Source organism: Macaca nemestrina, chromosome 6, assembly GCF_043159975.1.
Source record: "Macaca nemestrina isolate mMacNem1 chromosome 6, mMacNem.hap1, whole genome shotgun sequence".
NCBI classification, from domain to species: domain Eukaryota; kingdom Metazoa; phylum Chordata; class Mammalia; order Primates; family Cercopithecidae; genus Macaca; species Macaca nemestrina.
Window position 1 is genome coordinate 86,705,830 of NC_092130.1, and position 15,585 is coordinate 86,721,414.

Below are 15,585 nucleotides of genomic sequence, written 5' to 3' on the forward strand. Positions count from 1 at the left end.
AGGAAAAATAACCCCCAAATTCTCATACAATACTATATAATACTATATATTCTACTATTTTATTTATACTGACATTAAAATACTTAATGTTAAACAAGTAAGCTTCTTTCAAATCTATAGGAAGTATTCATGAATATTTAAGTAATTGAGAGCCATTGACTTTAAAAAGTATCATTTAAATTACTATCAATATATTTTCAAAATTTAGAACACAACTTTAATATATATTTTACTATATTGATATTTTATAAAATGAATGCACGAAACAAAATAAAATGTTTACTATTTATTTTACTTACCTCTAAAAGAAAATCCCCTAGATACTGAATTGGATAAAATGGAGCCTTAAAGTTATCTTTTTCTTTCTCAGCTTTAATTCTTGCATTACTGGCAATCACATGAGTTATTCCACTTGGTGAACTTTTTGGTAAAATAACATTTGCCTTTCCAGCCTCCAAAACTCTAAATAAAAATGTAAATGGTATAAAAGTATTAGAAAATTTGAGTTTATTTAGTCAAATTATCTAAATTAATTATTTCTTAGGAGTATGAATGAACTTTTCTAATAGGGACTAATTTCTTTGGGCAATTAAGGATCACAGAGAATACTGCAGTAATTTCTCAAATTATAAATTGTTCAGAGCAGATATTTAAGAAGTCATAGTAGTCTTTCTACCCATCCATTTCTTGATAAAGGAAAGGCTTTTAGGGATCAAGAATATTAAAGTATTCCCTAAGGAAAAGTCATGTCAATAAACCAAAAGAATAATGAAAGAAGTCTAAGAAAGCAGCTATTCTCAAAGGTAATGTACTCCCAAGAAAGTAATTCTGGACCACAAAATATGGAACCAGTTGCAAACACTCCTAAAAAGTGAGCTTTCAAAAAATTTTAGCCTTGAACTACTTAAAAAAAAAAAAATTAGCCTTGATCTATGTTAAGAAATACATTTTACAAAATAAAAAAACAAAATTAGAAAAAAACAAACTAAAAAATACATTTTACATTTAGACTAAGAAGACACACACAAGGAGAGACATACATCACAAAAATTTCATGAAGTTCTGCTTTTCTACTTAGGCTTCAGAAAGCCACAAGAGAGGCTACCACCTAACAATAAGAAAAAGTCAAATAATCTACAAAATCCTAACTTTTATTGACCCCATCAGAAAACCAAGGTAACAAGTCAACCTAGTAAGGTGATTTCTGAAGAGGGATAAGCTCTTTTATGAAGAGACTGGACACCCAAACTATTTCACTTTTGGCAGATCAAAGGAGCAACACATCTCTCATAAAAACATGTAAAAATTAAGTAGTTTACAAAATTTAGGGGCAACTATAGCTAGCATCACAGTTCAGAAAACTCAAAGTCCGTGACATAAGGGAAACTTGTCCTCGCTAGCAAGCTCTTTGCCACATGACTCCATTAAATGCTCATGAAAAAGACTGAGGGCAGGTGAGAAATGCAGGGAGCTCTCCTTGACAGCATAAGCAGGCCAGTGGTGACTGGCTGCCATTAACGGATAGATATAAAACCAGGCCCACTTCTCCAGACCGTTCTCTCATACAAAGCAAAAGCCTTAAGTCACCTGGGTAAGAAAAGACAGTCTTGCCCTTGGACCTAGGAAAAGATGCACTTCTTCTCTTGGAGGGGTAGAAATAAAACTTACCTGCCCTTAGGGAAGGGTTAGGAAAATCTGCTGCTGCCAGCCGGGGAAAAATACCCACTGTTTCTGGATGAGGGATAGAAGCAAAAAACATCTTCCCTGAAGGAGCAGCAGTAATTTCACTTAGGTCCCAGATCTTGTATCAATACACAGCAGAGATCTAATACTGGAGGAGAGGCTGGAAACCCTCTTGCCCAGGCCACAGCCTATATGTACAAGGCAGAATTTAGCTGCCACGGAAGGCTGATAGACAAACGCTGAGAAAGACCCAAACCCAGGGACCAATGGTACAGAAAATGCTTAAGGGTGAAATCTGTCTAGCAAAACTGGGAATATATCTACCCACACCCTCGATCTGAAGCTGAGTAACAACAGAGAAACAAAGAGTATGAAAAGAGACACCTTCTATGACCTAGTAGTTCAAGGATTGCTGAAAGCTAGGGCAGAGCAAGAATAGTGATGAGAAACCCTCCAGCATTCCAGTCCAGTCCCCATAATAAGCACAAAGAAAGTGGAGCCCACTGCTGTAAGCTGAAGTGATGCACTGATGGTGATTATAGAATTAACAATACTCAAATTCAGCTGTCTTGTAGTTTTCTGCTGCTATAAAAGAATACTGAAGACTTGGCAATTTGTAAGAAAAATAAGTTTTAATTCTTGGACTTTCAGAAACTCTAAGAGCATCTGATGAGGACTTTCCTGCTGCATCATCCCATGGAGATAAGCAGAAGAGCAAGAGAGACCATGTAAGAGCTTACTTTTATAACTAAGCCAGTGCCATGATAATGGCATTAATTCCTTATTAAAGGCACCACCTTCCAATACTGTCACAATGGCAATTAAATTTCAACATGAGCTTTGGCGGGGCGGGGAGGGGGGAAGGCAACAACATTCACCATAGCACTAGCTCAATAACTGACAAGATTAACTCAATCACCCATACTAACGACTTTATAGAAGAGGTGGGCCTACTTTTTAGATATAAATATTATTCACATCAGCCTCTATCAATATTCTTGTACATATGATATCTGGCATGCAATAAAAAATACTCAACATACAAAACAGGCAAGAAGAAAACCAAACCACTGTCAAGAGAAAGGAATCAACAATATACACTGAAATATGACCCACATGTTGAAATTATCAGAAAACAACTTTAACATAACTATGACTGATGTGTTAAAGGAACTAATGGAAAAAGTGGGCAACGTACTTCAAGAAATGAGGAATTCATTGGAGAGTTCAATGGAAACGGTAGAAATAAAAGGCATTATATCAAAGAATTTCTTTGACAAGCTCATCTGCAGACTGAACACAACTGAAAAAGGAATCACTGAATTTTAAGATTGGTCAATAGAATTATCCCAATTAAAACTTTTTTTTAAAAAAGAATAAATCATGCAATAGCTATTGAAAATAATCAAATAGTTTAAAAAGCATGCAATGGAGTTCCAGAAGAACAACATGAAGGAAGAAATATTTAAAAAGATAATGGCTGGAGAGTATCATATTTAATAAAAAACCAAAAAACTCCACATACACAAGTTCAGAGATCCTCAAGCAAAATAAATCAATAAAATACACAAACACAAGCACTGTACTACACATCATAATCAAACTAGTAAAAACCAATGGCTAGGAGAAAATCTTGAAGAAAACCAGGGAAGACAAAATGAAACAAAGAGAAGAAAAGAATGACAGCTGACTTCTCATCAGAACTATGTAAGCCAGAAGAAAATGGAACAGAATCTTTATAATTATGAATTAAAATGCAAAAATTTTCGATCCATAATTCTATATGCAGTGAAAATATCTTCCAAAATTAAACACCTTCTCAATTAAAAAATGAGATAAATCATTCCCAGCACACTTACATTATAAGAACTGTTAAAAGGAGTTCTTTAGGCAAAAAAAAGTGTGATACCAGAGGAAAATCTGGAGCTACACAAAGAAACTAATAATGCCAGGAAATGGTAAAAATGAAGTCAAATATTGAACATATATTTCATTAAAATCATCTTAAAAGTAAATGACTAGCAAAAGTAAAATATTACCAATGTATTTGGAAGTTTATAATACAAAAAGGTCAACAATAGAAAAAAGGATAAGAAGAACAAATGGAAATACAGTTGACTCGTGAACAACACAGGTCCACAAAAGTTACACACCAAGTGTGTCTGCCTCTCCTGCCTCCCCTTCCACCTCTTTTGCCTCTGATACCCTTGAGACAGGAAAACCAACCCTTCCTACTACTCAGCCTACTCAGCATGAAGGCAACAAGGATGAAGACATTTATGATGATCCACTTTCACTTAATGAATAGTAAATATATTTTCTCTCCCTTATGATTTTCTTATACATATAACAAAAGTTATGTTAACTGTTTATGTCATCAGTAAGGCTTCCAGTCAACAGTAGGCTATTAGTAGTTACGTTTTTGGGGAGTCAAGTTATACATGAATTTTCAACTGCATAGGGGGTCAGCACTCTAATCCCACACTGTTCAACTGTATATTGTTTTAGGGTTTCTGCACTACATGCAAAAAGATACTATTTGACATTTGACTATGAACAGTTAAAGATGGACACTGTATATACTAGAGCAACCATTAAATAAAGAGATCTAATACAGACATTAAAGGAAACCATTAAAAACACTCAACTAGTGGAAAAGAAGTCAAGGAAAAAGGGAAAGCAGAATAAATAAATGATGGGATGGCTGGGTGCACGGGCTCACGCCTGTAATCTCAGCATTTGGGAGGCCAAGGCAGCCAAATCACCTGGTCTCAGAACTTCGAGACCAGCCTGGCCAACATGGTGAAACCCCATCTCCAATAAAAACACAAAAATTAGTCGGGCATGGTGATGTGCACCTGTTATCCCAGTTATTCGGGAGGCTGAGGCAGGAGAATCATTTGAACTCGGGAGGTAGAGGTTGCAGTGAGCCAAGATAGAGCCACTGCACTCCAGCCTGAGCGACAGAGTCAAACTCCATCCAAAAAAAAAAAGAAGAAGAAGAAGAAAATAAGGGCAGATGAGAAGAAAATAACCAGCAAGGTACTAGATTTAATTCAATTTGTTAATTAAATGTACATGTCCTCAACAGTGCAATTAAAGGCAGAAATCATCAAATTACATTTTTAAGACACAACTCTAGAATGTCTACAAGAAACCCATTTTAAGTGAAAGAATATAAAATGATGTACATGCTGATGTTTCTTAAAGGAGCACTAAAGTGGCTATATTAGTATTAGACAAATCCAATTAATATCAAGCCTGGGATACCTGCATAAACCACAGAACTTCATAAAAACAGTGAAAGGGCAAAAGCAAACGGTCTCACTTTGACCCATCACACCTCTCCCTTACCCAAGTTGGCACAGTGCCACAGAGAAAGGATCCTCCAGGGCTCATGGTTACTACTGTAGGCAAAGAGAACTGGAGGCGGGCATCGTGCTTTTATAGAATTCTGAGATAACATCTCAGGAAGTCCACTCGGGTATCACTTCAAAGGGAGGACAAGGGGTAATGGCACAGCTAGACAACCTGGGGTCAGATAGAAACAAAACAAGGAGGTAGAGCTCACAAAAACCAGTGCACAAACTTGGTGGTGGCGCAACATACCTGCCATTAATGGCACCAAACCAGAAGTATCAGTCAACAGCATAGCACCTGCAAAGCTATTGTGGGATGTTCTACCTGGCGCAAATCCCTAGACGGGCAGCCTCCAGGCCCAGCCTCAAACCCTACCCCATGGTCTCACCCAGGGCGTGAGACACTCACCACACCACCAATATAAGAAACCAGGGGCTAGTTATGCCACAACTGGGAATTTCAACAGCACTTTGCGCAGCCTCAACATTCATGCCAAGATTCTTCTTAGGAAGGGAAAGGACCACGACACTGCATTTCAGCAGAGTGGGGACTAGTTCTGCCATATGTGGGAGTTTAAACAGCATTCAGTACAGCCTTAACACACATCCAAAGACTCCATTCAGGGAAGAAGATGCCAACCACAGTGTATTTCAGTGAAGTACAGAGGCTAGTTCTGCCACACTCAGAACTCTGAACAGTGCTCAGCTCAGCTTCAAAGCCCACCTCAAGACCCCACCAAGGCTGTGAGGCAAACCCCAGTTGTAATTTGTACTAAGCATAGCAGTTAGGCCCATCCATCTTAAGCAGCAATTCTACTTAATCTTGGAGTACAATCTGCAACCTTGTCCAACTGCAGATCTCAAATATTGGTATACCTAGCCAGGGAATACACCCTGACCCTGGCCCAACTGAAGGCAACTGCAGTGCCTAGCCTGCAGCTCTGCCTGATTGCAGAGCTCAGCCAGTGGTTTTGCCTAACAGCAGAGCCCAGCCAGTACAGTCTCCTCTCCAAAATCAATGCAAAGGTAGCAGCCCAGCCATACAGAGTACCAGAAAGCAAGCTCTACCTGCTTGGAGTCATCACCAGCCCATACAGAATCACAAGCAGTGATCTCCCAGTGATCACTAAACAGTGAAATTATATGCCTGCCAAGGAACACCTGTAAAAGCTGGACAAGGTGGCTGTCTCCACAAATGAAGAGACCAATGCAAAAACTCAAAGATTACAAAGAATCAGGGCACCTCCAAAGAAATTAACAAAGCTCCAACAAAGGACTCTAAAGGAATGGAGATCTATAGATCTACAGAAAGATAGACAAAGAATAATCCCTTTAAAGAAGTTCAGGCCAGGCTTAGTGGCCTATGCCTGTAATCCAGCACTTTGGGAGGCCAAGGCAGGTGGATCACTTAAGGTCAGCAGTTTAAGACCAACCTGGCCAACACGGCAAAACTCCATCTTTGCTAAAATACAAAAAAAATTAGCCAGGCGTGGTGGCCGGTGTCTGTAATCCCAGCTACTCAGGAGGCTGAGGCAGGGGATTTGCTTGAACCCAGGAGAAGAAGGTTGCAGTGAGCCAAGATTGTGCCACTGCACTCCCGCCTGGGTGACAGGGTGAGGTTCCATCTCAAAAAAAAAAATCAGTAAAATACAAGAACATACAGATTAAAAACTAAAATATGGAAAACAATACATGTACAAGAAGTCTGACAAAGAAATAAAAAGAATAAACAAAAACAAAACAGAAATTCTGGAGATGAAGAATATAATTACTAAAGTGAAAAATGCAACAGAAGGCTTCAACAACAGCAGGCTTAATCAAACAGAGGAAAGAATCAGTGAGTTCAAATAATTTTCCAGTCAGCAAAGCAAAAAAATCCAAAAGGATGAAGTCAATGGGAATTATGAGACCTAATAACTGCATAAAATTAGGTCAGCAGAAGATAGGGCAAAAGAACCAGAAAGCATGTTTATGGAAATAATGGCTGAAAACTTCTGAAATCTGGGAAAAGATGGCCACATCCAGGGACAAGAAGCATAGTGGTTTCTAATCAAATTTAACCCGAAGGAGTATACCAAGGTATATAGTAATCAAATTATCAAAAATCAAAGACAAAAAAAAATTATGAAAGCAGTAGGAGATAAGAAACATATCACACACAAGAGTCTGAACATAATTACCAGTGGATGTGAAAGCAGAAACACTTCAAGTCAGGAAAGAGTCCCATGATACACTCAAAGTGATAAAGGAAAAAAACTGCCAATACCTCACTTACCTGGCTAAACTGTTCTTCGGAAATAACAGAGAAATTAAAAATTTCCCAAACAAAAAGTAAAGTAGTTTATCATGACAAGGCCTGACTGATACGAATTATGAAAGAAAGTTCTTTAAGTTATATCAAAAGGCCACGAATCAATAACATAAAACATACAAAAGTATAAAACTTAACAATCTAAGTAATGTAGAATCATATTCACAATATTCTGGACTAAAATGGTGGTATGTGAAGCAATTTTATCTCTAGTGCAGTGGTTAATAGACAAATCTATCAAAACAACCATAGCTACAATCGTCAGGGGATACAAATTAGAAAATAATATAAATTTTGACATCCAAACACAAAATGGGGGAGAGTAAACATGTAGAATTATTATATGTTACCAAAGTTATCAGTTTAACATAGTGTGTTATAAGAATAAAATGTTTTATATAACTACATGGTAACCACAAAGGAAAATCTCTACTAGACACACAAAACATAAGCAGAAGGGAATCAATGCAAACCACTACAGAAAACCATCAAACCAAAATGGAAGACAGAAACATACAAAGAAACACAGTATATACAAATAAACTGGAAAACAAACTACAAAATGGCAGTAGTTAAGTCCTTACCCACTGATAATTACCCCAAACATAAATGGATTAACTTCTCCAAACAAAAGATATAGACAGGTTGAATAGATTGAAAAAGCAAAAAAAAAAAAAAAAAAAAAAAAAAAAAAAAAAAAAGCCAACTATGTGCTGCCTACAGGAGACTAACTTCACCTCTAAGGACACACAGAGTGAAAATGAAGGGATGGAAAAGGATACTCCATGTAAATGAAAACCAAAAGAGCAGGACTAGCTACACTCCTATAAGACAAAATAGAATTTACATTGAAAAACTGTAAACATTGGCCGGGTGCGGTGGCTCAAGACTATAATCCCAGCACTTTGGGAGGCCGAGATGGGCGGATCACGAGGTCAGGAGATCGAGACCATCCTGGCTAACACGATGAAACCCCGTCTCTACTAAAAAATACAAAAAACTAGCCGGGCGAGGTGGCGGGCGCCTGTAGTCCCAGCTACTTGGGAGGCTGAGGCAGGAGCATGGCGTAAACCCGGGAGGCGGAGCTTGCAGTGAGCTGAGATCTGGCCACTGCACTCCAGCCTGGGCGACAGAGCAAGTCTCTGTCTCAAAAATAAAAAGAAAAAAAAAAAAAAGAAAAACTGTAAACTTTATACCTGAAACTGCAAAACTATTAGCAAAAAACACAGGGGATAAACTATAGGACATTGGTCTGGGCAATAATTTTTGGATTTGACTCCAAAAGTTTAGCCAACAAAAATGAAAACAGAAAAGTGAGGATACATAAAATTAAAAAGCTTCTGCACAGCAAAGGAAACATTTAACAGAATGAAGAGGCAATCTGTGGAATGGGAGATAATATTTTAAAGCCATACATGTAAAACAGGGTTAATATCCAAATACAAGGAACTCAACTCAATAACAAGAAAACAACCTGATTAAAAATGGGCAAAGGATCTGAATAGACACTTCTCATAACAAGATAAACAAATGGCCAACAGATAAATTTTTAAATGCTCTATATCACTAATCATTAGGAAAATGAAAATTATATCTCAGTTCTCTCAGAATGGTTATTATCAAAAAGATGATTATTAGTGAAGATATAGAGAAAAGGGAGCCCTGGTATTCCCTAGTTGTTGGGAATGGAAATTAAAACAGCCATTATGGAAAACAGCATAAATGATCCTCAAAAAACTAAAAACAGAGTTACCATATAATCCAGCAATCCTACATTTGTATATATACCAAAAGGATCTGAAACCAGTATGTTAAAGAGCTATCTGCACTCCCATATTTACTGCAGCATTATTCACAACAGTCAAGTTATAAAACCAACCTAAAGTGTATATAAATGGATGAATAAAAAATATAGTATATATACACAATAGAATACTATACAGACTTTAGAAACAGAAATTATATCATCTGCAACAACATGGATGAACTGGAGGACATTATGCTAAGTGAACAATCCCAGCACAGAAAGACAAATACTTTTTTTAACTTATATGTGAAAGTCTAAAAAAAATTAGATTTATAGAACCTAAAAAAGTTGAACACATAGGTGCAGACAGCAGAATGGTGGTTACCAAAGGCTGGAGGTGGGGGAATGGGAAATGTTGGTCAAAGGACACAATGACAAGTATTTGAGGTAATAGAAAATATAAACAAAAATTACAAAATCAGGGCCATTGACAAAATACATATGCAACTGATAACAGGACTTCAATATATGTAAAGCAAAAGCTGATAGGACTAACAGAAGTAATGACTAATCCAAAATTACAGTTAGAAAATTAAGTTATTTTATCAGTAATTGGGAATTAAATAATAAACTTGTAAGTAATCAATGGGTCAAAGAAGAAACAAAAAAGAAAATTTAAAAATACTCTGAACTTAATAAAAAAGCAAACACAATTAATACAAATTTGTGTGATGTAGATAAAGCAATGTTTGGGGGCAACTAACAGAAAAATAGGTCTAAAATCAGTGATCCAAGTTTTTACCTCAAAAACAAAAAACCAACCAAAGCAAATTAAGCCTAAAGCAAGGATGGAAATAATAAAACCAAGGACAGAAATCAATGAAATAAGAAATAACAGAGAAAATTAATAAAACCAAAATGAGTATTGAAATTTCACTTCCAATTGCTCTTTGCTAGTACATAAGAATGCAATTAAATTTTATACAGTGATCTGCTGTCTTTTGATCTCGCTAAATTCACTAGTTCTAGTATCTTGGTTAAATTTTTTAGTATACAACCATGTCTTTGGAAATAAAGACAATTATTTTTATTTCTTTGCAATTTTATGCCTCATTTCTTTTTCTGGCTTATTGCAATGGCTAGTACATCTAGTAAAGTCTAAACAGAAACTGTAAGATTCAGCATCCTTGCCTTGTTACCAATCATAAGGAAAAACATCTTTCACCATTAAACATGACATTAAGTTTAGATATTTACATAGATTTCATTTATCAGGTTTAGGATACAGAAATCATTTTAAAAAACTTGCAGATAGAATCAGAAAACTATTAAAAATGAACCAGAAAAAAATACACCATGATGAAGTAGTTTATCTCAAGAATACAAGTTTGGTTTAGCATTTAAGAATCAATCAAGTGGCCGGGCACAGTGTGGCTCACACCTGTAATCCCAGCACTTTGGGAGGCAGAGGTGGGTGGATCAAGAGGTCAGGAAATCGAGACCATCCTGGCTAACACGGTGAAACCCCGTTTCTACTAAAAAATACAAAAAATAAGCCGGGCATGGTGGCGGGTGCCTGTAGTCCCAGCTACTCAGGACGCTGAGGCAGGAGAATGGCCCGGGAGGTAGAGCTTGCAGTGAGCTGAGATTGCATTACTGCACTCCAGCCTGGGCGACACAGCGAGATTCCGTCTCAAAATAGATAAATAAATAAATAAATAAATACACAAATAAGAATCAATCAAGTATAATTCAACACATTAAGAAAATAAAGAAGAAAAGCAAATTATCTCAAAAGACACAGATAAAAAGTTTAAGAGCAATCTATAATAGCACCCCAAAACACAAAATACCTAGGAATAAATTTAATAAAATACGTGCAAGATTTATATAATGAGAACTATAAGACATTAAAGAATAAGTGGAGAGATACATAGTTCACTAATAGGAAGATTCAATATTTTTAAGATTTGACCTATAAAATACAATCCCAATCAAAATACCAGTTTGCATTTTCACAGAAACTGACAGTGATTATAAAAATGTCTATGGAAATACAAAGAATCCAGATTCACTAAAACAACTTTTAAAAAGATTAAGAAACTCATAGTACCTAATTTCAAGACTCACTATAAAGATATAGTAATCAAAACAGTGTAGTGTTGGTAAGTTAGATATAGAGATCACTGGAACCAAACAGGAAGTCCAGAAATAGACCACACATACATAGTCAACTGATTTTCAGTAATAGTGCCAAAATAACTGCAGAGCAACTGGAACTCTCATAGACCACTACTGGGAACATAAAATGGCACTACTTTGAAAAATAGTTCATAGCTCTCTGCAGCCTCCAACTCCTGGGCTCTAGGCTATCTTCCCACCTCAGCCTCCCAAGTGGCTAGGACTAGGACATGCATCACCAAGCCTGGCTAATTTGCCAAAAAAAAAAAAAAAGAAAAAAAAATTTTTTTGTACAGACAGTGTCTCGCCATGTTGCCCAGGCTGATCTAAGACTCTGGGGTCAAGTAATCTCCTCTTGTCTTGGCCTCCCAAAGTGCTAGGATTACAGACCTGAGTCACTATGCCTGGCCAGTTTGGCATTTTCTTATAATGTTACACACACAATTGCCATCTAAAATAGTATAAATTCATTCTGAGATATTTCCCAGAAGAACTAAAAACATGTCTACATGAATACTTGTACCCAAATGTTCATAGCAGCTCAATTTATATTAGCAAAGACAAAAAATATCCCAAATATCCACCAATATGTGAATAAACAGACTGTAACATATTCATAGAGTAGACTACTACTCAACAACAAAAAGGAATGAACTGTTGGCATACACAAAATGGATGAACCTTAATAATACTGTGCTAGGCAAATGAAGCTGTATCAAAGCAGTATTTAAGTATGATCCCCTTCATAAGGACCTCTTAAAAAGGACAAATCTAGTCTATAGTGATAAAAAGGAAATTAGTGGTGGCCCAGTGTTGGTGGTACAGAACTAAATGTTCAAGGACACAAGAGAACATTATAGGATAATGTACATGGAACAGATCTTGATTATAGTGAGGGTAACATGGGTGCATCAATTTGTCCAAACTCATCAAAACATACCCTTAATTTGTGTGCATTTTATTGATTATAAATTACATTTAACTAACGGAGACAAAAACACTCCCCACCCTCTTGTCATAAAAAAAGTAACAGCAGTCTTAGAATACAGTTTACCCAATAAAAAAGCTTTCAAAAATATGCCAAGGACAAAATGAAATAAAATTATGATGAAATCAGTATGAATAATGAAGACAGCATTACATAAACCCAGAATGATGCTTTTGGGATAATTGCAAGTCTAAAAGTGCTTCAAAACTAGAAACAAAAACCTCCCAATTAGTTTTCCTTTTTTGTTTTGCTTGAGTTGGTCAAAAGGAATAACATGGAAAGTAAAATAGAGATATCCAGAATAATCTAAAACAATATTGTAAAGTACATTTTGTTCTATGAAAGACACATAAGTCTAAAAGAGCATAATGGCTTACCTAGGAGATTGGAGTAAATCACCATGGCTCATTTGGGCTAATAATTGCAAAAAAATACAGAAAGTACTCATACAAATCAAAATTATTTTCTCACGAATTGCTTTAGCTTTTATGTAATCACATCCTACCTTATAAGAGAATCACTTCGCTTATCAGTTCTAACAAGGAGGACAACTTTCCATCTGTGGAAGGCTCCTGGAGCACCAGTGCGTTTCAGTTCTTCACGCCACCTTTTAGGTGCAGATTGCATTTGAGGTGAATAACGGGAATCTTTTTCAATTTTATATCCCCATTCATAAGTTGTTTCATCAAGCCATCTGCCACTTTTGGCACTATGAATTATATAGTCCTTGGTTAGTATCCACTTTCCTAGAAAGCAAATGAGCTGTCAGTCACAAAGGAATTTTGGTTCTGATAAATGATAAACAACGAAGATCAATTATAAAATAAAAGTCAACCTTTTTCAAGATAAGACTCTTAAGCGACACTGCTAACATTATCTTTGAACTATGCATTTTGGGGAAATTTTTTGATAGTGAGAGGCTTACAATATCACTGAACACTGTATGTAATCTTTTCCATGACAAATAATTGTAATTCTAAATATAATTCCATAGTTATAACTTAGTTATAATTATAGTTTCATTTAAATGTAATTCTAAATTACAATTCTATAATTCTAAACATAAATCTAAAGCTTTAAAATCCAAAATAAAATGTGGTATTACTTGAATTATTATTACTATCATTATTCACTATTTTGGGTTAGATTTATATTCTTCCTCCTATGCTAACAGCTTTTCCAATATTGTTCACAGCATTATTACTCTGTAAAACAAATTTATTGAGTTAAGGAATTTTTCAGGTCATTTTATAACTTTTTTTTTTTTTTTTTAAGAGATGAGATCTCGCTACGTTGCCCAGGCTGATCTTAAAACTCCTGGACACAAGTGATCCTTTTGCTTTGGCCTCCCAAAGTGCTAGGATTACAGGCATGAGCCTCCGCAGGCAACCAACAGTTTCTTTATCTGGGCATCAATGATCTTTTTGAACACTATGGACAATGTATGTTTTCATTTGTAAAGTTAAAAACGAATGCAAGTGTTTTCCTTGTAAGTTAATCTAAAAAAGGATAAATTCACCCAAGTTACACACACTTTTTTTTTTTTTTGCAATCAGTAGACTAATGATATGTTAGATCAATCACAATACAGAAAGCTATAAAAATAGAGAAAGCTATAAATTACAAAACGATACAGGAGAAGACTAAGTCTTAATTTGGATCTATAGAATTTAATATCTTAGAAAAATAAAATAGCATGACCATTGTTTCATAATATGGATAGAAGCAGCAGAGAGAGAACAAAAGCACTGACTGTATCAAATGACAGATGAAAGAAAACTTGACTGAAAACAGCTGAGACTTTAACAAAAGCTTAAGATTTTGACATTTTGTGCCAGTCTTTTAGTTAATGTATTTTTTTTGTCTTATATAAAACACACTAAATCCTTGTTGAGGTAAATATTTTTGCCTATTTAATACATTTTTCATGTGTTACAGAATTTTACTCAGAAGAATAAGCAAAAAAAAAAAATTAAATATTTTCAAAAAATATCAGAAAAACACATTGAGGTTTGATATATAAATATGCTATCTCTCCAGAGAATAAAATACTTTTTCTTTAACATGAAGATTGTTTTCAAAAGTTGGGGGAAGACAGTTAACTTACCTGCTGCACAAGCTGCTAAAAATTTTTCACTCTTACATAGGCGTTCAGCTATAAGATGTGTACAATTTTTGTATTTCTGGAGGGAAAAATCCACATCAAGAAATGTTACTAAAGTAAGACTGCCTTTATAACACATTCTTTTTATTGTTACAATATCAAGAAGGCATTTTATCATTGTTAGGCCAGCATTTTAATTCTAGTTATTTTTCAAATATACCTTGAACATTTTGCTAAGTTTCTTACCTCACTCTTAATAAAAGTGCAATCTAGTTTTAAAAGTAATTTGACTAGCGCTTCTTTTTCTTCCATCTTAAATCCTGTCATTTGGATGATATGCTTTGGGGCACCATCTTCCATCTAGCAAATACAAACGTACAGAAGATAACATGTTAAAGATATTATTCACAGGGTTGACATCATTATTTTTTCTTAATTATGAGTACTAAAAATAAACTATTAAACATATAATGAATTAAAGACGTTAGGCATAACTCTTAAAACAATGTTAAAATTACTTACATACGATAGAAACTAGTTTTAAAAGTTATCTTCTCAAAATGTGGCCTTAAAAAAGTGAGGGGTTTTTTTTCTTTCTGATTTGAACATTGAAAGTCTGGATTAATACATTACTTGACACTAAAACACATTGATGAATAAATATTCTTCCTCAGAAAATGACAGAATGTTATACAAATATTGGCATAATAATGTTATACAAGCTTCATTTAAAAAGTATTGTTGGGCCGGGTGCAGTGCCTCATACCTGTAATCCCAGCACTTTCGGAGACCAAGGCAGGCGGATCACGAGGTCAGGGATTCTAGACCAGCCTGGCCAACATGATGAAACCCCACCTCTACTAAAAATATAAAAATTAGCCAGGTGTGGTGGCAGGTACCTTTAATCCCTGCTACTCAGGAGGCTGAGGCAGGAGAATCGATTGAACCTGGGATGCAGTGGTTGCAATGAGATGAGATCACACAACTGCACTCCAGCCTGGGCGACACAGTGAGACTGCATCTCAAAAATAAACAAACAAACAAACAGAGTATTGTTGGCCGGGAGTGGTGGCTCATGCCTATAATCCTAGCACTTTCTTTGGGAGGCCAAGGCGGGCAGATCACCTGAGGTCGGGAGTTTGAGACTAGCCTGCCAACATGGCGAAATCCCATCTCCATTAAAAATACAAAATTAGCCTGGCATGGTGGCAC

General features: G+C 35.8%; 1 protein-coding gene across 9 annotated transcripts in view; it reads right to left on the bottom strand.

Moving 5' to 3' along the window:
* LOC105491962 (SMC5-SMC6 complex localization factor 1) overlaps positions 1 to 15,585 on the bottom strand; it is a 94,201-nt gene that overhangs the window by 70,301 nt on the left and 8,315 nt on the right. For all 9 annotated transcript variants that reach the window (XM_071097848.1, XM_071097847.1, XM_071097846.1 and 6 more), the window contains 4 exons: positions 14,620 to 14,733; positions 14,377 to 14,452; positions 12,775 to 13,015; positions 300 to 462 (listed from right to left, as the gene is read on the bottom strand). In XM_071097848.1, coding sequence (XP_070953949.1) covers positions 300 to 462; positions 12,775 to 13,015; positions 14,377 to 14,452; positions 14,620 to 14,733 — 594 coding nt within the window. The remainder of the gene's footprint in view (positions 1 to 299; positions 463 to 12,774; positions 13,016 to 14,376; positions 14,453 to 14,619; positions 14,734 to 15,585) is intronic.